The following is a 13,629-nucleotide window of genomic DNA, read 5'->3' as shown; positions in this document are numbered from 1 at the left end:
AAAACAAAATGAAAAGATTGTATGAATTTAGTTCCACTTCGCAATTGTGTCCGACTTGGTGTTGATTCTTCACCAAAAAAATCCAGTTTTTATATATTTTGAAATGAGGAACGGATGGACGGATGGACGGATAGACAGATAGCTAGATAGCTAGATAGATAGATAGCTAGCTAGATAGCTATCGATATGATATTGTCAATAGCTAGATAGTATTACACTGGATGGATGGATGGATGGATGGATGGATGGATGGATGGATAGATAGATAGATAGATAGATAGATAGATAGATAGATAGATAGATAGATAGATAGATAGATAGATAGATAGATAGATAGATAGATAGATAGATAGATAGATAGATAGATAGATAGATAGATAGATAGATAGATAGATAGATAGATAGATAGGTAGATAGATAGATAGATAGATAGATAGATAGATAGATAGATAGATAGATAGATAGATAGATAGATAGATGGTGTCTGTCTCTATGTGGCCTATAATTGACCAATCAACCAGTCAAGGCGCCCTACACTCCTAAACTGGCTCAGATAGGGTCCAGGTCACTATGACCTTGAACAGGCTAAGATCTAGAGAAAACTGATGGATAGATATTTGATGGTAAGTAATTGCAACGGTAGCTAATTAGGATTCATGTGAAACACACATGACAGCAATTTTTTCCACAATTGATTTTGACTTTTTGCAAAGGAAAGGAAATTATGAATTTTGATGTTTTACCTGAGCAAACCATCTGACAATCTGGTCATCTCCACTCATTAAAAGTGAGAGAAAAAAAACGAAGGTTTGCTTTGTCATTTTAGAGACTTCTACTCACTATAAAGATCAGAAAAAATCAGGATTGTCATTGTGTTTGTTTCATTCCTTTGTGTTGTAACCCTTAGAAATGTGGCTTCAACAGATGCTTTTTTTGCACCATTAACAGGGGGCAGCTCTGCAGGGAATGCATTTCCACCTGCTTGCCTCATCCTTTGTGAAACCCAAGAACACAATGCCGATTGGGCATAAATACCTATCTCTAAGATCACACTTTTTTTTTTTTTTTTAAACATGAATTGTTTATACTATTGAAAAATAGGATACAACAGTGCAGTCTGATTTTATTGTTGAATCAGCAGAAACACTATGCTTCCAACAGGCTGAGGTTACAATAGGAGCCTCGTGTGTCACACATTGTGACACATTTTCGGCATTTCCCACACAAAGCCACCCTGGCTGGCTCCACCGCCTCTCGAGTGGGCTCCATATCAAACATTAAACAGCATTTTTCATTCATGAGAAAATCATGTTCTGTTTTAACAATCCCGGCATGAGAGCTGATGCAGGGAAGTTGCTGCGGGGGTAATTGATAGGGATAGAGCAAAGGTAACTCCCAGGGGAAATGCTGGATCGTAAATTCTTACCCTGCCAGCGGGAATATGGCCTATCTATAGAGCTTTTTTAAGCTCTAATGGGAGGAAGAGAATTTTAATAAATATAAGAGGTCATTTAAAGCAAAATTAAAATGAAGTATCTTTGGTGAGCTGTAGTCTGAAATTGGAAATTATTCCCTCATCCTTTGGTTTTCGCTGATTCATTTGTTAGTGTCTGGCAAAAAAAAAAAAAAAAAACGTGGCATGGGCCAATAATCATTTGCGTTTATTAATATTTGTCTGGTAACCAAAGAAAACTCTGACAAGCATACAAGCATGAGGAGAACATCCAAACTCCACACAGAAAGACCTGAGCTGAGATTTGAACCCACAGGCACACACGGTAACTCTGACACTAACATTTTCTCATTCTCATTCTCTCTCTCTCTCTCTCTCTCTCTCTGCTTTATGATCATCCCGACATACTGTGTGAGGTTACAAAAAGTGGACAAGAGAATAATAAGTATATGTGGTCATTTACTGCAGTACTTTCATTTGATTGTTTCATATTTATGTGCGAGAAGTGTTTTCCATCCAAATACAGTATGTACTGTAATTAAGACTTCACTCCAGTGACACCTCGACTTGTAAGTGAGTTATTCGTTCGGTAGATTTTTTTTTTTCTTAAATTGCAAGAAAAACTGGAGTAAGAGCACTAGCTGTAGTGACAGTGAACTTCACCGTAAGCAGAAATTTGGCGAAACAATTCTTAAAAAGAGAGGCCAAGTGCTTGCTTCAAGTTACATCCACTTCCAGTTGAAGTTTATTTTAAAACTATGGTAATCATAAAACAAAGAGCATCGCAATTTGTGTATTAAACCAAAGCACATTAACTGCTTCACGAAAGTCCACTAGCTTAATGCTAACACACCATGCAAAATACCATAGACAGGCTAATGAAACTAGTATTGATTTTGCCGTAATTATAAACCTTTAAAAAACGTATATTTAAACACAAGCGGTACATATCTTGACTTGTACCGTACAATCACATATTCTTTACGTTCTGTAAAAATCTACTATTTTCAATCGAGTAATCATTGCAGCTTGGTGAAGATATAGTGTGCATAATACTGTGCCCTGGTGGCCAAAGTACACACAACAGAATGAGCAACACAATGGTAAAATGGCTATTGATTTATCATGATGCAAGAAAGATTTTATTCTTTACATTTGATTACATTATGTCCTTATTCCAGTCCTGACAGGATTATGCGGGCATCCTTTATGATTGTTGCGGTCTAAAATGCCTGATTTCTCGGGCAATTTTCCTAAATGTTTCAACAAAAGATGCAATAAAATTTCCATTTTTTGGGGCTCATAACCTAATTTCTTTACAATCACGCAAAGTTTGTCTTCAACTTTGAAGTGGATTTTTTTTTTTACAAATGATGTTTGAAAGAGCAATAGATATTTACAAATATGTATATTATTGAAAACGATATTTAGCGCACATCTGGATTTGAATCAAATATGACGGCATAGCTGCAGTCTACCAGAAAGAAGAAGCACTGAGGAGCCACATTGAAAGTCACGAGAAAAAAAAAAAAAAAAATATATATATATATATATATATATATATATATATATATATATATATATATATATATATATATATATATATATATATATATATATATATAAATATATAAGTTGCGGTGTTTAAACAAATTTGCGGGAAAGTGCAATTTCGCTGGATTTTCTTCATTTCGCGTAAATAGTTGCGATCGCAACTTCGCGAAATCCTTGGGGGACTGTTATTGTATGTTTTTACTACAGTAAGACACTGTAGTGTGCTGTTTTTTTTGTTATTAAAAGAATGTTACAAGCATGGTCACAGAACAAATTAAATGTATGAGCAAAGATCCGGATTATGTACAAATTGTGCTTTTGTCACCAATGTCGGAACTTATCTCCATGGTAAACCAAGGACCTTGTTTTTAAGTAAAACAAACTCCATTCCCTGTTAGAGGCAAATGCAAAAACATGTCTACAAGTATACAATCAAGTGTCAATTTGAGAAAAAGGTTTCTGGCAGATAACCTCCAGTGAAATATGGCTAGTGGTCTTGTCCATGCCACTTTATTAAACCTCGCTACAGCCTACTCACTTTTCATCTGTATTAGGAAATCTGTGTCAGGAAATCACCCTGTGGGCATCAAAGCAAAATGTCTATTTACTTGAGAGATATATAGAAAAAAGATTGATCAGCTTCGTGTGAAAACCTGGAGGCTGTAAGAAAGCTGTTGGTGTCCAAAGAGACGTTGGGTGTATGGCTAGGGCTGAAGGATTGGCTGTATAGTTATGTCCGCATTGCCTGACAGAGCTCACATTTGACTGGTCAGCATTTGACAGGGCTTGAACTTCTCCCTCCACTGCTACTAGAATTAGTGGGGTGAACTACACACACACACACAGACACACTGTCAAAGAGGAGGATAACACGCATCGCATTACCATCAGGGTATAAAGTGCTTCCACATACACAATTCCATAAATAAACAAAGCCTCTCTGTACAGTTTTGTAGTTATCCATCAGCAAGTTAGGAAGCCTTGTTGAAATAACCTAACCAGGACGACAAATAAAGCAAGCATAGCTCTTCTCGGGTCAAACATCCCTTTTGTACGCCCAAACAAATGTGTGGAAAAAATACTCATCTAGGGTAGAAGTAGAAAGGACAAATACAACGAGTAGTCAAATTAACACCCTGCAGCAGGAGCATTACTATCCTTAATTGGCACAAAGCTGAGAATTAAGGGCAAACCGCAACTTTAGAAATTAATATTTCAGGAAGAAAGTGTCATAGGATCAAAGTGGCTTGGCATCTTTAGGCAGAGATGCTAAATGAAGTGCATGAGGAGATTAATTAAGCAAGGAGGGTCTTGTGTGTGCGGGAGTGGGAGCGGTGAAAAGTGAAAAGGTGAGATGACGCTTCCATTCTTACCTTTGCTCTGTGACGAGAAACAGTGGGAGAGCTGAGCAAACAAGTCGGGATTCTCAAAGTTCACCTCTTTCACTTTGATCCAGATGCAATTCTCCGCCATTTCCTGTGGTACTATCTGCAGTCACACAAGGATTCCATTATCAGCCCAATAATAGAAGCACATAAAAGTGCCACTCAAAGTCTCGCTGGATATTGTGTGTTTTCTATATGTGCACATAAACAGTCACACATGTCCTTGTTTTTGACTGGATTCACTCTGAAGGACCAAATACCCAATTATGATGGAACACATGAAACAACAACCATATGCAGACACCCAAATTGCACTTAAATCACTACAGTGTTAAAATTGGGCCTACCATCTATTATTCGCTGATAAAATCAAATATACACATTTTTGTGCTCAGGCCAAAGCCCTGTCTAATACAAAAGTATTGTTTCGGCACCATCTTGTGACATATTGGTGCCAAGGAACTATGTTGAAGTGACAAGAGGACTTTCATTTACACACCCTGTCTAAAAGAAAATGTGTTATTTTCCAGCAACTTGTAGCACCTGTAGGCAATTACTCGGATTTTCACTTTTTGTGGCTGAGCTTGGTCCCTATCCCCTGCCAATAGTAGGGGCACACTGGAAACAATAATACAGTACATTCAAATATTACACGTTATGTAGCATTTAGTTGGCTTCAGCTAACTCTGCCAGCCTTTGATTTCAAGGGTAACTGCATTACTCCGGTATTTAATTGTCTCCACTTTTTCTGCAATCAAGGTTTACAGCGAAAGTTGCAGTATTTAATGTGTGTAATTGCGTTGTTGGCAGACCCTACTATAAAATCAGTGAATCTGAATAAGGTCAAGCTGGTATTAGCAGGGAATTCCAGATCTGTGCATTTATGCTGCACTCGCATTGGTAGAAGCATATCAGATTTGTATCCATATTTGGAGAAGACCTCATTCAGATTTGAAGCCTTCCAATTCCATCCATTCATTCACTTCACCGCTTGTCCTCATTCGGGCGGTGGAACTAAGCTATTCCAAGTGGCTTTGGGAGAGAGTTGGGCAACATTCTTGACTGGTCACCAATCAATCGCAAGATACATATAAGATTTTATGCCTTTCTGTATTTTTTTCTCCTTACGATGTTGCTATAAAGCAGGCTTTACCAACGTGTAGCTGACACTGACATGACTAGCCAGTGGGCATGTTCTAAAAGTAGCTGACATGTTATGGGACATTGTGGTTTTCTATATTGAATTGATCATTTCAAAATGTGAACATTTAAACAGGTTTAAAAGAATATAGTGTTGCATATTGGTATTTATGTTTCCCTATTATTGTGAAAAAATAATTCACAAGGTCAGTGTCTTTGCATAATGAACGAATAGAAATAACATAATACCAACAATATTCAAGGTTATTTGTGCAAATGTGTTATTTCAGAAGTGTGTATCAAACAGGTAACTATTTGCATTAATCAATACCTAAGAAGTAGCTCTCAGGTTTAAAAATGTTGGTGACCCCGCTATAAAGCATATCGAAATTGTGCCACTTGAGGTCTGAATTGTGTCATTTCAACCAGCTGTATCAATCCAGCCTTAGTACAACAACAACAACAACAACAAACACCGTAAGGTTGTATTTTTTAAGAATTACTTTCAATGATGCAAACATGATTTGAAAACAAACTAGTAAAAATAAAATAGCTTCCACAAGCTAGGTGTACATGGCTACATTGCTGTTTTCACGTTGTAGAAGTTGCTAAAGTGCATGCTTGGTACTGTAATTTGGAGGAAAACAAGAAAATGCTTACCGTATTTTCCGGACTATAAGCCGCGACTTTTTTCCTAGATTTTAAGACATGCGGCTTATAGTCCGTTGTGGCTATTCTGTGGATTTTTCTTCCACCGCTCGGGGCGCTCTAACCGGAATGACAGTCAACATAGATAGGTGCGGCTTATATAAAGATGCGGCTTATTTAAGTTTTTTTTTCCAAAATGTTCTATAAAAGGGGGCTGGGGGTGCGGCTTATATTACGGTGCAGCTTATAGCCCGGAAAATACGGTACTTGAACCTTTTCATTTTGTGAAAGAAATCCCATAGAGTAAATGTGCAATCTTCTGCACACCTTTATCAAGAACAAGGAAACTAAGTAAATTGTTTTAAGCATCAAAAAATGTGCCTAACTAACAATACAATAAAAAATGTCACAATCGTGTAGATACCAGGTCCACAGTTCACTTCATGAAACTCATCAATACCTCAAAACCAGTGCTTTCTCACTAATAACAAGCATTATTTGTCTTGATAGAAGTTCTCCTTTTTTGAAATGTGTTCCGAAAGTAAGAATAAAACAGGAAAAATAAGTCAATATCATACAGAACAAAAACAAGCAGTCCCCTTGTTTCAAGGTATTTCATCTTGCTGATGTTTATGTTTTTTGCAGTGTACTGTATGTGGTCCTGTGGTCTTTCTGTGCCCAAAGGGTGCATACTGCTATGAAACTATTCTTGAAAATATGATGTTACAATATTGATGGAAGTAGAAGATTGTGAGAAAAACAAAAAAAAAATGCCTAAAAGGCAGTAACTTTACTACCATTACATTTATAACATATATATAGTAGGGCTTCAAGCAAACCATGTTAAAAAAAAAGAATATATAACTGTTGAGCTGTAAAATGACCATTGTCTATTGTACTTATAACTAGTTTATCATTTTAGTCACATTAATTTGCAGTAATGATTAATACAGGACTCTGTTTGTACTGACTTTATATATCTCATAAACGTATTACGCGTGCATCTGCTTCAATCCAAGATGCAATTGTTACACTATTTTTTTTTTTTCTCACTCCAACTACTTGTGACTGGTAAGGCAGTGCCTCCACATCACGACAAAATTATATGGAGAAAAATGTGCACTATTAAAGCAATTTCTGATGTTAGCAACGAGTATACTACAGTATAAGTGGAGCCATGGTTTAGTAATTGCATAGAACTTACTTTCCGAAGTTGTTTGATTCGTGCTCTGGCAGGACAAACCCTGGATGGAACTCTTGTGAAAAATGACTACAACTTTAAACAACTAATTCACATTTGCCGCCGGCACCCGTGCACTTTCAATCTATGAAGGCAGGAGACTGTTTTGCCTGTCAAAACAATAGATTGTTTGTCCTCCAGTGCTTATGAATTTCATTTGCATTACCAAACCACTCTTCCTGCAAATCAAAGGTATTTTTCAATGCACGCTACAACTACTGAACATTGACTAATCACAGTGACATGATCATAAATTGCTGAACCTTTATTCATAAGGAAGACTGAGCTAAGAAGGCAAAATTGCTCATTTTCTATGGCTATGAAACCATAAAACATTATCCTCTTGTTAGTGTATGTATAAGAATCTAAAATACATTTGCATATATGGATTTTTAAAAAGGTCATCTGAATTGTTACACATTACCAAAAAAATACTGTGATAGAATGTGACACTGGCCTAAAGTTAAAAATGTAGCGGTAGCTTTAGAGAAAGGTACAAAGGCACAGTAGGGTCAAAAAATAATTAACATTAAGGGAAAAGATAATGTAATACGTACAGTAAAAATATGAAATACTTATTTTTATGAAATATGACTGAAAATAAAATGTGGAATGGTTATTTCAACGAGATGGCATGCAAATATATCTCAGTGTTGATTCAATTATGCTCACAATTTTCCATTGTGAGGGCATTTAAGTGGAAAGGACTGTTAAATTTTGGATCCTTGGGAGGGACCACTTCTTAAGTACTGACTTGACGAAAGGCTTTAGAATGGATCTCCTTTATGGTATTGAAGGTTTTGTTAAGTTAGCTGACCTCATCAGCCGTACAGTGTTTGTACAGTGGAAGTGGGAATGTTGACCACAATCTGCTTGGAAATACTGGTGGACCTCTGATTCACATTGTGACCTCGTGATTTCTACAGGAAATGACAGAATTCCAGTATGCAGTACAAATAAGCTAACTATATAGTCAAACTAAAGTAAAACAAGACAGTGGTGTTGACTTCACCCAGTGCTTCTTTGTAGCATTCATCACGTAAATATGAATGAGTTAACAACTTAGATGACATTTAAAGGCCAGACGTGCAACGGAATATTTCTTCGTAAGCCTGGGTGGTTTGTCTCTTCACTTTAAGCTTAGCTTACTTTTCAATGTATATTCTCTTTTTATCTTTAATGTACCCTTCTCTGGTGGCATATGTTGACTTATTGTCACTTCAGCCGTATTGTTCAGAGTAGCCTGGACAGAGATACGTTTACCACATCGCGCTGCTAGTCGCATTGCCTGTTAAATGGTTATCATCACATTTATCCTTTCTCTTTGTCATCATTTGTGCACTTCTGTGGTATGCTGGTGGCCCAAAAAACAAAAAAAAAGCCCCAAAAATAGTAAAGCAAAGTTGTGGAGTTAATCCGTTAGATGCTCAATGAGTTGGAAAGTTTCAACATACTGTATAAGCTTTCGGGTGATTGAATAGAGGTGATACAACTCCAGTTTCTATTCTTCGTGATTTAAGGTGCAGTGAGTTTAGTTTTAGCATACCTTGTTCCAGTTGACTCTCTTCATCACCGTTTCAGGCTTGTAAACCTTCTTGGGCTGAAGTCCGTACGGCAGTTTGACGACAGGAAATGAAGGAGGTGGAGGAGGCACACCCGGGCCCCCGAAGAAAGGCGGAGGGGGTGGAGGCCCGCAACCGGGCGGTGGCGGCGGAGGTGGAGGCCCCCCGCCCGGAGGAGGAGGAGGAGGCGGAGGCGGTGGAGCGCTGGCATGGCCGGGCAGAGGAGGCGGCGGGGGTGGTGGACAGCCGCCCGGGGGAGGCGGTGGAGGAGGGGGTGGCGGAGGAGGGGGTGCCGTTGCACCTCCCGGTTGCGGCGGCGGAGGTGGTGCTCCGGGCACAGATGGACCAGCTGCAATCTGTGAGAAGACATGGATGACTCTTTTTGTTTTTTTTTTTCATTTTAATTAAGATGCCAAAGACGTTTCTGTTACCTGCTTGAAGGCTTTATTGTGTTGCCAAAAAGATTTAAAGACTTACATCTTTGTTTTCTTTGAGGGGGAAAACAACGGATTTAGCTCTGCCTGTGCAGCCTTAAAATATGCAATTACTGGACCTCACCACTGCAGCTGAGACTGAAAAGAGGTAACACAGTCCCTCAGCTTGTCTCTGCTGTCACGTTCACCACATAAACAATGCCAATCGGAAATAAAAAGAAAAAATGCAAATTTGGCAATTATGGACACCCAAACATGGGCAAGGTGCGAGCTTCTCAGCTTATTAGACGTGTGCATTGCCCAAAGAAATTCACCTTTATGAGCATCCTCCAAAGTCAATTTACCTAGAATGTGATTGGCATCTTTTTCAAAGATGTGATTCATTACATCTTGGCTGATTGTTTATTAGGGCTAAAATTAGAGCTCCTCTCTGTGACAATACTGATTTGACGATTATGTGTGCGTCAATCTCAAACCCTCTGTGGCCCATTTCCTCTTTCCAGTGCTGATATAAGCAAATGGAAGGAAATTAACTGCTAAATTAAGAGTGTGCTTGGTTTCCATATTGATGGCGCGCTTATATGAAAGGGATCTGGATTCATACTGTGGACTCAACGAGGAGGTCAGTGTGGCAGGTAATTAAATCTGAATACTATATGATTAAATATGATGTCCCAATCTCATTTCTGATATTCAATTCAATTGCAACGCGATTACTTGTGAAAATTGCATTGAACAAGCAGGAAATTTGAGTGGGTAAAAATATTACAGCCTTTTAGTGATTCAATTTGATTCTGTTTTATCAACAGCACTATCCGTAGCTGCAAAAACAGAGGGTTTGACGGTCCTGACAGGTGAGGTTAAAACGGGGTATAGCAAAGGAATATCTTTTCACAAGGTACAAGAAAGCAAGCTCAGTTTTTGCTGTACTTGCAGTGTTTCATTTGAGTGTATTCTATATGACTTTAAAGTGTTTTTTCTAACACATATGTACTGTAATTATGACTTTACTAATGTATCAATGTAGCAGGTGTTTGACTTCCATACATATTTTGCTTACATTGTCGGTTTAGGAATGAACGACCGTGGACCCCCTCTGTTGTCAATATTTCCTTCAGCATTCCGGACAAAATGGCCATACTGTCTCCTTCTATGGGTAAGTTAATATATATATATATATATATATATATATAGTTGGATTGGCTGGATGGGCACTTTTTGCGCATCATACGGTCAAGATGTTCCCACAACAGCTCAAAGGGGTTGAGATCTGCTGATTGTGATTGCCACTCCATTACAGAAAGAATACCAGCTGTCTGCTTCTTCTCTAAATAGTTCTTGCACAATTTGGGTCATTGTCCTGTTGTAGGATGAAATTGGCTCCAATCAAGCGCTGTCCACAGAGTATGGCATGGCGTTGCAAAAGCCTCCGTTATTCAAAATCTCTTTTAACTGGAACAAACCTCCCACCTTACTAGCACCAAAGCAACCCCAGACCATCGCATTATCTCCACCTTGCTTGACAGATGGTGTCAGGCACTTCTCCAGCATCTTTTCAGTTGTGCTACAGCTCACAAATGTTCTTCTATGTCATCCAAACTATGTCTGTCCATGCCACTTTTTTTCCCCAATCTTCCTCTATCCAATGTCTGTATTTCTTTGCCCATATGAATCTTTTTTGTTTTATTGACCAGTCTCAGATATAGCTTTTTCTTCACCACTCTGCCCTGAAGGCCACCATCCCGGAGAAACTTCCGTTTTGCGGTTACCATTTAATGAAGCTGCCCGTAGAGGACCTGTGAGGCGTCAATTTCTCAAACTAGAGACTCTAATGAACTTATCTTGCTGAGTTGTGCAGCTGGGCCTCCTACTTCTCTTTCTACTCTGGTTAGAGCCTGCTTGTGCTGTTCTCTGAAGGGAGTAGTACACACTGTTGTATGACATCTTCAGGTTTCAAGGAATTTTCTCGCATGGAATAGCTTTCATTTCTCAAAACGAGAGAAAACTGAGTTTCTCATGGAAGTACTTTTTTTTCTGGCCCTTTTGAGCTTTTAATTGACCCCACAAATGTGATGCTCCAGATAGTCAAGGTCAGTTTGATACATTCTCTAACAAATTAAACGCCTTTCAGCTGTGCTAATGTAAGAGTGTGTGCACAAGAGTTTTCTTCTATCGATTAGCCTTCTGACACAATGAGCAAACACCTTGTACGTTTAGAACACTGGCGTGATACTTGCTGTAAATAGGCCAAGATACAGTACACCTATGTAGATATTCCACCAAGACCAGACATTTGCAGCTAGAATAGTCACTTACCACATTAGCAATGTATAGAGTGTACTTCTGATTACGTTAAAGTTATCTTTATTGAAAAAACTGTGCTTTTTTCTTTAAAAAATAAAGACATTTCTTGGTGAGCCAATATGTGTGTATATATATATATATATATATATATATATATATATATATATATATATATATATATATATATATATATATATATATATATATATATATATATATATATATATATATATATATTAGGGGGGTTACGGTTTTTGGATTCAAACCGAACCGTTTCGGTGCGGGCTTATTCTGCATTCATGCTACATTCACACCAACTGCGGTGGGAGCGTTTCTGGCAGCGCGTTTCAATTGGAGTCAATGTAGCTCGCGCGGGCGGGCGCGGTTAAGTGCGGGACGGTCAGAATGATGACCGTGACTTTTGTGAGCCGTTACACCCCTAATATATATTTTTTCAAGTTACGGAACGCCTCAACAGGTAAATATTGCCTCCTGTTACAAAAGAAATTTCAGGATATGCAAGATAAAAATACAGTTTGGGCTGCTACTCGCAGCTCCAGCGTTTACTGAACGCAACATACTCACTGCTGCTCTGCCATTGGCTATTACCTAGCATCTTCCGGGCATCGTATTGGCTAAGAGGAACCTCTACCATATGTTTATATGTGTGTGTGTGTGTGTGTGTGTGTGTGTGTATATATATATATATATATATATGTGATAGATATGTCTATGACGTGTCTTTCGTCATTCGCCCCTCGGGAGATGAGGTGTTCCGATAGTTTTACGTGAATTACAGTATTCACTATGGAGCCCAAGAAAGTGATGAGAAAGAAGAGGAAAATAGTTGTTTTGTCCACACAAACAAAGCAAGAGATTATAGAAAAGTATGAAAAAGGGATGCGTTTGGTAGATCTCGCCAAAGAATATGACCGTAATGTATCGACAGTCGCCATGTTCTTAAATCAGTTCTTTACAAAACGCCAGGCAAAACCACTTCTGAGAGAGCTTCAGCAGCTTCAGCAGGGAAGCCTAGACGTTCCTCTCCCCAGCCTATTCTTCCAACTTGTCCTCGGGGAGAGTCTCTCCAGCATGTCCGTGGTCATCGCCGGGGCCTCCTGCGAGTTTGACATGCCCGGAATACCTCACCAGGGAGGTATCCAGTAGGCATCCTAATCAGATGACCAAGCCACCTCAGATGGCTCCTCTCAACGTGGAGGAGCAGCAGCTTAATTTTGAGTCACAACTCTTCCTGGGGGAGACATAGTCTCTCCAGCATGTCCGTGGTCATTGCCGGGGCCTCCTGCCTGTTTGACATGCCCGGAATAGCTCACCAGGGAGGTATCCAGGGGGCATCCTAATCAGATGACCAAACCACCTGAGCTGGCTCCTCAAAATGTGGAGGAGCACCGGCTTAACTTTGAGTCCCTCCAGGTAGGGCTGTACAATATATTGAAAAAATATTGTTATCGCGATAATGGCCTATGCAATATGCATATAACAAAGACATGCAATAATTTCCTTACTGAATTGTATGCTTTTATCTAAATGTGACCAGTTAGATGCAAAATTAATTGTGCATCGCCACACAATAGTTGGAAATTGTCACATTATGTAAAAAAGGACAAACTTGCATGCTGACCCAACATTAGCTTGTGAAATAATATTAAATCTTTATTCAATTGCTAGTTTTGTACTTAAAATGTGATCTTTGTATATTGTATTTGCTCCATTTGTTTGCTGAGTGAAGTTGTTGATGAGAAGAGTTCAAAATCTTTTGTGTCAAGGCTCAAATGAGTAAGTAATATCAAATAAAATTTAAAGGTAACGTTAAGAATGTATGGGATTTTGTTAACCAAAGTGTTCAATCTCCATCCAACAAACCCACAACATGTCAAACAATTTGACA

The 13,629-nt window shown here is 38.7% G+C and overlaps 1 protein-coding gene across 6 annotated transcripts in view; it reads right to left on the bottom strand.

Moving 5' to 3' along the window:
- The window catches only part of diaph2 (diaphanous-related formin 2), a 426,654-nt gene that overhangs the window by 246,867 nt on the left and 166,158 nt on the right, over window positions 1–13,629 (bottom strand). For all 6 annotated transcript variants that reach the window (XM_086021885.1, XM_086021876.1, XM_086021922.1 and 3 more), the window contains 2 exons: window positions 8,967–9,338; window positions 4,381–4,495 (listed from right to left, as the gene is read on the bottom strand). In XM_086021885.1, coding sequence (XP_085878011.1) covers window positions 4,381–4,495; window positions 8,967–9,338 — 487 coding nt within the window. The remainder of the gene's footprint in view (window positions 1–4,380; window positions 4,496–8,966; window positions 9,339–13,629) is intronic.

Source organism: Filicampus tigris, chromosome 2 (assembly GCF_054856515.1).
Source record: "Filicampus tigris isolate MCC_2025a chromosome 2, RoL_Ftig_1.0, whole genome shotgun sequence".
Lineage (NCBI taxonomy): Eukaryota > Metazoa > Chordata > Actinopteri > Syngnathiformes > Syngnathidae > Filicampus > Filicampus tigris.
This window is presented reverse-complemented; position numbering and strand designations above follow the sequence as displayed.